The sequence below is a fragment of the Pholcus phalangioides genome, unplaced genomic scaffold, assembly GCF_987345545.1.
Source record: "Pholcus phalangioides strain wild (caught in Gottingen) unplaced genomic scaffold, Ppha-v1.0 ptg000001l_1, whole genome shotgun sequence".
NCBI lineage: Eukaryota > Metazoa > Arthropoda > Arachnida > Araneae > Pholcidae > Pholcus > Pholcus phalangioides.
This window is the reverse complement of record NW_028301594.1, coordinates 23781298-23794018: the sequence shown is the minus strand read 5'-3', so window position 1 is coordinate 23794018 and position 12721 is coordinate 23781298. Positions and strand designations below refer to the sequence as shown.

Here is a 12721-nt window from a genome sequence, read left to right as displayed (position 1 = left end):
ATATATTCAATATAAAATGGCCCGTGAGAAGTCTGATCCGAGGGCCCGATAAAGGTCCCAGCCTTCGTGGCCTTGCTCCAGGATGTGGGGGCCATGGTCCCAGGCTTTATCGCCAATAGGCAATTTAGCCATTGTTATTACGGTAATTTACGTTATGTTCCGGTTTCTCAGTCGTATGATCTGGCCACGCTATTCTAGGCCCGCGCGTGCCCAAATCAATACCTCCTAGATACTACCAAGCCAGTGTTTCTCAACCTTTGCTGAAAGCAAGGAACCAGTAAAATGTCTGGAACAATTTGACGGACCGCATGTGTCCCTTATTACGGAACATTCAGGTAATTTTCGTTCCGATTTCTTTTTTGCCATTTGTCCTGTTTTTTCAACACGATACCTATTTGAATTCGTAATAAGTATTTAGTAAAGTCGTGAATATATATATACACTGAATTTTCATAATATAAATAGTATTATGATAATTGTGGCATAAGTTATCAATATTAGAAATGAAGGCGCTATCTATCGGTGGTCACCTCAAGCTCGTTATTGAAAATATCTTACTTTCATCGTCTTATATCCGTATCACAACCTTCACGGAGGTAGACGAGCATCTCACCACCACGCCACCCGTGGGCGTTTTCATTCGGCGATAGTAAATGAAAATGGCCACTCGGACCCCTTACAAAATAATCGTGGAATCCCCCGGGGGTTTTCACGGACCACAGGTTAAAAAACATCGATCTAGACGCTTTTCATGTATTTTGCTGTCATAGCGTCACCTTTCGGTGAGAATTTCACCTATTTTCATTTTTTTGAGCTGAAGAAGTCCAACTCTTTGACAAATCTAAAGGCTTAAATTGCATTGCATTCTTTCAGTTTGTTGATTTTTTTATGGTTCGATAGAGTCCGTCCAAGTTTGAAGAACAGTCTGTGTATAATGTCCTACAAATCTATAAAATGTCATTTTCAACGCCCTTCTTCGAACTTACTCATTGATCCAAAATAAATGTTTTCCGCTTTGAATTTTGTGACGCTCCGTTCAATCACCCCTGAATAGTTATTTGATTAAACAAACATCAATAATCGTCTTACACGAAGTGTGGTAAAACTTTCTCTACCGCCCCCAGGCGGGACGGTAGAGATGGCTTTTTCCTCGGTCTGATATATCAAGGAAACAGATATTTTCTGGATATTATGCCGAGGTGAACTCGGAAAGAAAAGTCATCTGGTCACCGCCGGGAATCCAAGTCTTCTTGCATACCAGACAAGTGCTCTATCATGTACACCACTGGAGATACGACCCTGCTTTCCTTGATGTATTGGTCTGGCGGGGGGTAGGGGGGGGGGGAGGAGACGTCTCATCCTCTCTACTGTCCCACGTGCAGGCCATTTTCTGGAGTTAAGGAAGGCTACTAACGTCTTCACTTCATTACTTCACGTCAAAGCGCGTGAAATAAGAAAGGCAGAATCGTGTCTTCCTATGTGGTAACGTACTTGCCCGGTTTGCAAGAGGGGCCTGCGTTCGTTTCCTGTCAGAGAGCAGATGACTTTCCAAGTTCAACCTCGGCATAATATCCAAAAAAGATCTATTTCCATGATGTATTGGACTGGGAAAAAAGCCGCCTTGTTATCGTGTTTCTTTCATGTTTTGTGCACAACCAAAAACATCACTTTTAATAATTACTCATTCATTTTCTGTTGCTCTAATTTTATTAATCAAGATCTCAGACGACAGTATTTCGGTACCAAATGCGTTTCAAGAGTGTGTCATTTTCGAATTTATTTCTTCTTCTTTCCATATCCTCCGTACTGACTATATTGCTGTCCGTAGGGCATTCCTCCTCCTCCTCCGTAGGGCATTCCTCCTCCTCCGTAACCACCTCCACCTCCTGCGCCAGCTCCGGCTCCTGCACCAACGCCTGCGTTAATTCCGAAACCGATTTGTCCTCCGACTCCAGCATCGCCTCCAACTCCTCCTCCTCCCATCTGGGAGTGAGCCACCTTACATCGCAGCAACAAAAGCAAGCCACACAACAACCAAATTTTTGTCTGCGGGAAAATAATAGAAAATAATTACAAAGTCAAAATTATATACAGTACATCAGTGGTTCTCAAAGTGTGCGCCGCAGCTCCTAGGGGCGTCACCAATTTTTGCCAGGGGTGTCGCGGCATGCTGGCAATATTCATGTGTTCCTATTCTCCGTGCTTTGGGGTGGCTCTTTTTATGGATACAGAATATCTACTGGACTACTCTGTGGAGCCGTCGGTGAATGAACTATGACTAGGACAAGGGAGCAGTGAGTCACAAAAGTTTTGACAAGGATTAATCAATAATTTTCAGATTACCAAATCCACGCGAGTGAAGCCCGGGGTAACAGCTAGTTATCAAATAGAATGAACTGTTCAGTATGCGTTATTTGCAATACACAATTTTTTATGGCTTTTTTAAACATATTTAATGAAAGCTGTTGCCTTTTAATATCATAAAACTCATTGCATAATCTTGGAGCACAAGAAAGATTCTCTTTTACCATTACGTGCACCGTCGCCTTTTTTCATTCATTTCGGCGGTAGAGTTCTGGGACACTCTGTCTAACGCCATATTCAAAAACCTCCTACATAATAGCGGGCCTAACATTGGATTTTGGAGCAGCCCTCGATAAAGGTTCACATCGGTGGCCCAGTTCAAAACAGCAGCAACTTGAAATTCTGTTTTGGGATACCCCTGCATTTTGAAGATTAACTTTGTATGGAACTCAATGGGAATCAACTCAGATTTAATTACAGTAGGGAGCGTATAAGCCATACATGCTCAACCCACGACCCGCTCACCAAATGTGGTCCTCGGAGTCATCTGATGTGGCCGTGACCTCAAAGCTAATTTCATAAAAATGAAATAAGCGGCACATTTCCGGATCACTTAAGTAGCTTGCAAGCACTTTTACTGATCACTTAAGTAGATTGCAAGCACTTTTACTGATCACTTGAGTGACCCGCGGCACATTTCCAGATCATTTATGTGGCCCGTGATATATTTCCAGATCACTGAACCCTTAAAATGCAAAGCTTTGCATATGCGCAAAACATTTTTTAAACTGGAATTACTGATGTTACACATAAAAATTTATAATTTCAAGCATATTTTTTTGATAAAAAAATAGTAGGGAAAAAAGAGTATATATGGCATACCCCATTTTTATGCATTTAATCCTTTCAGACCCGAGCATTCATTTTCTGAAATTTTCGGGATATTTTTGATACTCAAAAAATGCATTAAAATCATTAATGTTATCAAATCTCTAATTTTCTTTTTTTTAATTTGCAATTTTTTGTGAAGGAATAATTCGTTTCATTCGAATTTTCCCAGCCAAGATGATGCAGGGTTTGTTATTTATCTTCACATAACATTTTTTCCACGGTTTTATTGCTAAATTTTATGTAGTTGATCACCCGGATGCACTTTCTCCTCGAAGCTCCTTAAACGCTCCTTAAAATCCCGTAAAAGTTAAACTCCAAGTGATGCCCCCTGATAAAAGCTTTTAAATTTCATATTCACCATATAATATTTCTAACTCAAAACTTACACAATCTTTCAAGTCAGGATTTAACTGTCTGAGGTCAAAAGAAAGAATTCTACGGTGGGGGAAACAGCAACCATCACATTTGTGTAGCTTTAGGGTCTGAAAATGTTGAATGTACTTTAACGCAGCGGTTCTCAACCTTTTTCGACTCGCGGAGTCTTTTCAAGTAAAAAATTCTACGGCGGAGCCCCGTATAGGCCAATTTTTTAATTATTCATCAAAGTTACTGATTATTTTTACTATTTAAAAATATTTATAATTATTTTTTTGAATTTCACTGTTTTTTTGGTGTTTTTTTTTTCCTCGAGAGGCCGCGGAGCCCCTGGAGAGTGCACAAGGAGCCCCAAGTACTCCGCTGAGCACCGGTTGAGAACCGCTACTTTAGTGTAACAAAACTAATTTCTTTTTTACCTTTTATATTCAAAGAATAATCAACACTAAAAACATGTACATTTAAGGGTCAAGTGATCCGTAGCATACTTCCAGATTACTTAAGCGACTCGCAACACATTTACAGATCAATGAGACTTTCCCCCCCCCCCCTCGCATGTATATTCAAATCAATGAGGTGACCAGCATTTTCCTAAAGGTTGTGTACTCTTGGTCAGTAGCATCTTAAGGCATAGGCCCACCCAGGAGGAGCTGAGGACCTCAAGAGAGTGGGGAGGAAATAGATCTGGTTAAGTTTACCTAATAGGATCTTAGAAAACCCGCTTGGCTCGGGGGCCCATGATGTTCTTAAGACAGCCCTGGCCTTGGTAGCAGAGATTAGAGTTGACCGGGGGATGTTTGCCCGGATGATGCATATTCTGTTTGTTATTTAAAGCCTCGACTGAAAATACTGGTCCAAAGCCCAATTTTCGGGTGAGAGCCACACGAGTAGTTATGAACTAAAATCTTATAAAATTCATATCTTCACTGAGTTATAGCTTCAAATACATATTAGTTGAGCATTAAATCCGCATTAAGACACATTTAAGCACAGTCATGCGCAGAATCATTTCCAAAAATTACCGGAATTGGTTTCATTTTAAAAAATATATAAATATTTAAAATTTAAAATAAAAAATAAAATTATGGGTACATGAAAGAGCAATCGCGAGAATTAGAGCAAATGGGAAGCGCCAAAAATCGTAACAATTTCATACCATTTTGCTATCCATGATACGATATCTGGAACACATGCGCAGGAATTCGCAAGTTTTTGAATTCTGATGATGTCTCAGAAAATACGCAACAATCATATTGTACAATACGGCATAGCGTGACTGAAATTTTCCTTATATTTCCGTGATATCTCTCTCATATTCATTCAGTCAGTCATTCCATTTCACGAAAAAAAAATTGTATACATAAAAAACAAAACACTTTATTCTTTCTGTTATGACTATTCGAGGAAGTTTTCTTTCTTTGTGTCTAGCGTTGAAATTGTTGTTAGCAGTGAAATAATCGCGTGAGACCCTATGTTATATCGTATTCGAAATCATCACGAAATAAAGCTCAAATGTTTATATTCAGTGTGAAAATTCTATGGGAAAGTGAATAGACAAATAGACATGCACGTCGAGGAAAACTAAAAACTAAATTGTCTTTTAACATTGCAATATTTGAAGGAATAATGGTATTTTCCGACGGAGTTACGCCATATGTCTGAATGATGAAATCACGTGATAACTTGCATAATCGAAATCCTGATTGTTTATGAAGCACATTATTCTAAGCTGCATATACACAGTAAATACAAAGGCGAAAAAAATACAGTCAAACTCGCTTATAACGACATCGAAGACCAACGAAATTTTGTCGTTATAACCGAGGTGACGTATACATGAAATTTTAAGTGGAAAAATATAATCAGGTGCAATCAAATACTACCATATTGGAGTTGTTATTTCGTTATGATCAGGGGGAACATATTTTAACAAAAAAAATACGGGAAATCGACATCATTATTACGGGACACCGTTAATTCTCGCTAAAAATGACACCAATCGTCTAAAAATCACCGATCATATTGCGTATAAATAACCCGTGCCGAGAAATAACGTACCACATCAAGTCTGCGGGGAACTGCAATGCATTTCACGGTGACACAAAGTTGGACAAGACAAATAACGTAAATTGTTTCCTTCCTCATTTTGATAAAGATGGCGAATGAAAGTAACCTTCATCGAAAAACCAGGACATTTTTACGAATTAGTCTGACAAAATTACAGATAAATACAGGAATGTCTCGTATATACGGGTTATATCAATAAGCAAGTCGGAATGTAAAATTCTTATCGTTAAGTATCAGTAGAACAACATACAAGAATTCCCTTGACCCCTTCATGTACAAACTTTTAGCAACCAATTTGGACGATCTGTATTTAAAGCAGCGTTTCATAAAGTCACGAATATCGCCCCCTGGTGGACGAGTATAACATAGGCTCCTATGGGTTTGCTTGAGTCGGGGAGCGATGAGAGAAAAAAATTTAAAGTGGGTGGTGATGGGGAGCAAAATGTTTGGGAAACTTTTGACCATTGCGATGCATCTCGCATTTTTAAATTCATTAAAGCCACTGGTTTTTATAACAAATTATAGTTTTTACAATTCATGTCATTGTTTTACATTTCGCGTTGCTTTTTATCATGCATAGTTTTTATTTTTCTGACATGATCGATTGTTATGGCGCAGTTTGACCAAATTGGTCCTTGCGCGAACAAATTTGAAATCCAATCCAATCCAACCCCAACTATGATTTAAAGTAGCGATAAATCTAAAAAACTGGTTCCTTCATCCGCATTTTACAAATATAAGAAGGAAAAAAGATGAGTGCAGTGTATAGGTCTTTCTCTCACTCTTTCAGAATTTTTGAAGGGAAAAAATCCCTGGAAGAATAAATATTTATATGCGCATTATACGCACTGCAGATTATACGATGATATTCTTTCCTCAGAGCAGAAAAATTGGAATCTGGGGATTATACATTAGATAGTATGGTTCTGGACACATACCGCTTCAAGTATGTTTCGTCGTTTCACCTCATAGTGACGGTCTCATCGACGTTGGTGGCAGCCCCCTCCCCCCCCCCACCCGCCCGAGAAGAAAAACCCGACTAGAATGCGTTCAGGAGTGCAAGGATTGGACGGTGGGTAATTGGAAACAAGTTATGAGGTCCTTTCTTTCTTTCAAATCGAGCACAACTCAGGTCTATCACCATCTATGGGCGATTCACTACCTAGTGAGTTGTGCCGGGGTGTAACTGTGTATAACTAACACCAACTGTCTGGGAGCGTATGTAGTGTTCTGTTTGATTTTTCAGTACCGCCATCTATATTTCAGAATTTCAGAAATGAAGTGAGCGATGTGCTATGATTGAATTACATTTGTACTGTTTGTAGGTCTGTTGCTCTCTGTGGCGAGGCTTTTTGAAGGGGGAGATCGGCTCGCATTCGCGCCTTGAAGTTGGAAACCACAGAAAACCATCTTCAGCTGACCACCACCGCGACGCGAGTCCGTCACTATGACCACTCGACCATCACAGCGGCACGTTATGAGGTCCGATGAATCACGTTTTCATTTACATCATACGGCTGCCGTTTGGAATCTGTAATAAATTGCAGGTCCCGGTCTATAATTAGCCCTCGTGTGCAGAAAATGGCCATGGCGCAACATAAATTATCAAATGACACAATGCTTAGAAATGGCACTAAATTTGAAAATTCGTATTATCATGTAGACCACCTCTGCACTTGAGGCTAAACGAGCCCATGTTTTTAAACGGCACTGCCTTCAATATATCTTTAAATTCCTAAAAAGTTTTTCTTCTGTTGAGGGTGTCTAATAACATCGGTGCCGTTATATCGAGGTTCCACTGTTTTTTCCGGAACTAACCAAACGGCTAGTAAACCTCATCGCCTTCCTGAGCGATACCCCAGAGAAGACCAAGCTGAAGGGGAGCCCGAATCATGATAAAAAAAAAATGTGGGCACAGTGCCCCTTCCAACTCCGTCCCCTGAGATCAACAAGACACGTTTATTGTCAACCTTCTTACAAAACTGAGAAAAAGTAGCCTTCTTAAAGACTATCCTCTTGTCGTTTACACAGGTATACAGCAGTCGGCCGCAGAAGGATGAGGCCTGGAACTTACGCCGAGCCACTAGTGACATGAGTTAGGTTTCCCTCCTTTCGGTCCCACGATAGGGGCCCCCGATATCTCTGTATGGGCACATTGTGAATTATATTTTTGAATCTCGAATGTACATATGTTGTCACAAGGTTCTCTAGGTATCCTACGAAAGGTGTCCAATCTCCCTTTTCTCGCATTTGTTTAACCTCGTACATGCATTTTCGAAATTGTACGTGAATGAACATGACACGGCACCAAAGCCCTCTGATTTTTTTTTCTTTGTTCAGTTTCGCACATCTGTATATGCATAGAAGTCATATGCATGGCCCCCACATCCTGTAGCTGGGCCCCTAGGCTTTGATCTTTTGCGGGCCCCTCGGTCAGACTTTTAATGGGCCCCTTCTGTAGTTAATTTATAGCGTGAAAAGCAAAAAAATATGATGATACCATCCCGGACCCCAGGGCTAGAGCCCTGTCAGCCTCTCCTATGTGGGGGCCATGGCCATATGTTTACACTTATACGTTATATACAGGGTATGGCATTTTACTGGTAAGGTATACTTCCAATTAGAAAAAGTTTCAAATAACGTGTAGTACTCAGATTTGTTGTCATGTTTCAAGGGGGTTTGTATAGTTATTAAAATAAAAAAATTAACTTTTTATACTATCTCCGTGTGCCCCAAAACCCAATTACAAAGTAGTTGCCCTGTCACTCTTGATGACAACAAAAAAAAAAATTCACGTTTCTAAATGCAATATTAACTGAGATATCCGAATTCAAAAAACGGAGATTTCGGGGGGGGAAAAACAGCGCGCGTTAACTGTGGGTAAAACAGTTATCTACATTTAGACAATTTATATTGCCAATATGAATGCACATACATGATTAGGGGTGATAATAGGAACCCCGACTATTATTTTTTACCCGCCTTGTTTTTCAGAATTTTATCCCGCGTGACCACGTCCTCCAGGAAGATGAGCTGAAATCGCGTGACACCGGTTCTCAATCATTTTTGACCGACGGAAAACTTTGTGGAATTTAATTTCTGTGGCGGAGCCCCGCGCGTAGAGAGGCCTATTTTTTATTTATTCATCAAAGTTGGACTTATTTATATATATATATATATATATTATTGAAAAATATTTATAATTTTTTTTTTTCGTCGAGCGCCGCTGGGAATTCACACGGAGCACCAGTTGAGGACCGCTGGCGCAAGCGGCAGAGGGTGGTCTGATCAATTTTTTTTTTCTTCCAAACCCAGCTTCACAGACTTCAACCGCCATAACAGCAATCGATTGAGAATTTATTAACGAGCTAATAGAAGAATGCCTATTATATAATTAAAATGTTATTTAAAAAAATTTACTTTTATAAAAATTCAAACTTCCTTTAAATAAAAACAAATTCATGTTTTTTTAAATTTATTAATAATTTTTTGAAACTATCGAACAATTGAGATGAATCCTATAAATTCATATCAAATGATAATAGCATGATCTTGTTTCATAAGTTGAATGAATTTGTTGTAGATGGCGCTTCAAAATGTATCAAGACAAATATGTATCCTAAAAATTTATAGAAGAAATTTCTTTTCATCGGTTTTTTTAAGAGAAAAAACAATTTGAAGACACTATCTATTCTTCCAAATGTTTTTCTCTTTGTACTGTAGAGTGTTATTGAAATGTTTTATAATTTTTTTTTTTTTTAATTTTCGTTCTTGTATAAATACAAATACAAATACAAAAACAACGCCACAACAGGCAAAATGCCCAACGAGGTGGCTGATAAAAAGATGCCCATAAAAATATGGTTGTCATATGTTTCAAAAATACAGCAACCCAATTAAAAATGCAATTAACACAAATTACAAACAATATATACACATGATAAAATATTATACAATGCCCATAAAGAATACTTATGGTTGTCTTATTCTAAGAATGGATAGCTTCTCGATTTACCCCAACATGTTTATCGTATTTCTTTTTAAACGTGTCAATTGTGTTACAATTTACTACCTCCGGGGGTAAGCTATTCCATTTATTAACAACCCTATTGGAGAAAAATTCCCTGCGACACCATAACCTTGCATTGTCCCTCACCAATCGATACTGGTGTCCCCTTGTAAAAGCAGTCGATTGGCGGTGTACTAAAAGTTCATGGTCCATCCTATCCATCCCATTGAAAATTTTGAACACTTCGATCATATCTCCTCGACACCTGCGTTCATCCAATGTAAACATATTCAAAAAATGAAGTCTTTCTTCATAACTCAAGCCCTGTGTGCCAATAAGGACACGCGTAGCTCTTCTCTGCACCCCTTCAACCAAGTCTATGTCCCTCTGTAGGTATGGTCTCCAAAACCTTACAGCATACTCCAGTCCAGGACGAACTAAGCCTCGAAAAAGCGGAAGAATGACTTTAGGAGAACGCGAAGAGACCTTTTTGAAAATGAGACCAAGCATTCTATTCGATTTTTTGACAACCGCTGAACAATGTTCAGAAAACTTAAGTCGCTCGTCAATGAGAATTCCCAAATCGGTGACTCTAGTTGCATCCGGGATAGTGACACCATTCAACTCGTAAGAGAACCGTGGGTTGTTCGAACCAAAATGAGCGACCATGCACTTATCTACGCTAAACGTCATGCTCCATTCATTTGCCCATGCTGCAATCTTGTTTAAGTTGGTCTGGAGCAACTCCCTATCGCTTTCATTTCCGATTACCCCCATTAGCTTCACATCATCTGCGAATTTGCTAGTAATTCCATCGATACCCTGATCGAGTTTATCGATAAAAAGTGAAAAAATTATGGGGCCAAGGACACTTCCTTGAGGAACTCCACTTGTGACGTCTGTCCAACCAGAGAATTCCCCGTTCACCATAACTCGTTGCGACCTATCTCTTAACCACGATTCTATCCAATTCAGCAAGTTGCCCCCTATTCCAATCTCGTGTAAACGCTTCAAGAGTTTGCCATGTTGGACCCGATCGAATGCCTTCTGGAAATCAAGGTAAACAACGTCGACATTTTTTGCTCTTACCCAAAGCCTTAGTCACGTAATCATAGAAGCAAAGGAGGTTAGTTACACATGACTTCCCCTTCCTGAACCCATGCTGATTATCCGACAATACATTATTCTCGTCTATCCACTTCACAAACTGCCTTTTGATGATAATTTCCAAAATTTTCGAGAGGGAGCTCGTCAAACTCACTGGACGATAATTAGACACCACTTCTCTACTACCCTTCTTAAATATCGGAACAACGTTAGCCAGTTTCCAATCTCTCGGGACGATACCCTCAGCAACACTACTCCTGTATATCTGTGCGACTGGCCCCAACAATTCATTAGCACCTTCCCTGAGAACCCTGGGATAGATATTATCTGGTCCTGGTGCTTTGCTTGCACATACATTTCTTAGAAGATTTAGGACCTCCACGTCTTCCACTTGAATATCGTTGAGCATTTTATTACCCCATGCAACACCCGTATATCGAATATCATTATCTCCATTAAAAACCGACGCGAAAAAGTCATTGAAAGCACTACACATAAATGGAATGGTTGAAAGGAATATCGATCACGTTGCAGAAATATCGAAAATATGCCAGTTACGGCATAAACCAAAATTGAACATCTTAATATATTTTCATGTTTTCCATAGCTCACTCACTCCCTCATTCACTTGCTCACTCACTCAATCCAAGAGACGCTAAAGGGTGGGTTGGGACACCGCACAGGGTGGGTCTGCAAAGGGCGGAGGTTCAGAGGGGCGGCAAATTTGAGGAATGATTGGCCAAGAAAATTAGCAGAATGGGAAAAAGGCGACAAAATTTGTAGAGTTCTCAATTAATCCACCTTTCTTGCCAACATAGGTATAGGCTTGGTCAATGGGTGACCAAAAAACCGACCTAGAGGGTGTGCAAGCATGTGAATGAGCAAAAGAGTGACTTAGAGCGTGTGCAACATGTTAATGACCAAAATAGTGGCCTAGACTGCGTGCAAGCGTGTGAAAGCATGTCAATGATCAAAAGAGTGACCTAGATTGCGTGCAAGCGTGTGAACGACGAAAAGTGACCTATAGAGTGTAAAAGCATGTGAACGACTAAAAGAAGGACCTAGGACATGTAAAAACATGTGAATGACCAAAGGAAGGACCTAGGACATGTGTAAGCATGTGTAAAGATGTAAATCATCAAAAGAGTGACCTAGAGCGTGTGCAAGCATGAATGACCAAAAGAGTGACATAGAGTCACTCAAAAAAAAATATAAAAAAACACTACCGCACCAAAAACACTGAAATTTTGAACAAATGTTTATTCGACATGTGTTGGTGAAATGAACCTCCGATTTAGCAATTGGTTAACGGATAGTACTTGAAAAAAAAATGTTGAATTCAGAGATTTGAATCATATATTTTTTTTAAACTTTAAAAATTCATAAATTTCTCCAAAATTTCAGAATTTTCAGTGAAGTAGTTTTTGTCTTTCAATCTTTTACGGAGATGAGCTCAAAAACTGCAACGAGAGAAAATCGTGTTCAGTTTTGCCTATACATTAAAACTATAAATCATAAATTCTTTAAAAACTTTAAAAATTCATAAATTTCTCCAAAATTTCAGAATTTTCAGTGAAGTAGTTTTTGTCTTTCAATCTTTTACGGAGATGAGCTCAAAAACTGCAACGAGAGAAAATCGTGTTCAGTTTTGCCTATACATTAAAACTATAAATCATTACTTTTTCTTTCTGTCTTTCTTTTTGAAAGAAAAACTTAATCGATTGACACGAAATTTTTTGCATTTGATTTGCAATTGAATGAGATATTTTCAATGTATTTTCTGAAAAATCGGCTACAGAGGTCGTGGCATTCTTAAAACTTGAGTAAGCTCTGACTTTATAGTCCTCTGGGAGGAACTACATTATTGAATTTTCAAATAATTTTGCCCTTCCCGACTTTAGCGGTTGATTTTTATAACCTTCTCCTAACCGGATCATGACCCACCGTTCTGTTTCAACGAAAAGATAT

At 39.1% G+C, this 12721-nt stretch overlaps 1 protein-coding gene across 1 annotated transcript; it reads right to left on the bottom strand.

Moving 5' to 3' along the window:
- Positions 1–1698: 1698 nt before the first annotated feature.
- Positions 1699–4882, bottom strand: LOC149090141 (uncharacterized). The gene is made up of 2 exons (XM_089235736.1): positions 4727–4882; positions 1699–2046 (listed from the first exon to the last, which is right to left on the bottom strand). The coding sequence occupies exons 1-2, from the start codon at positions 4820–4822 to the stop codon at positions 1777–1779; spliced, it is 366 nt and encodes a 121-aa protein (XP_089091862.1). The 5' UTR covers positions 4823–4882; the 3' UTR covers positions 1699–1776.
- Between the last annotated feature and the right edge of the window lie 7839 nt (positions 4883–12721).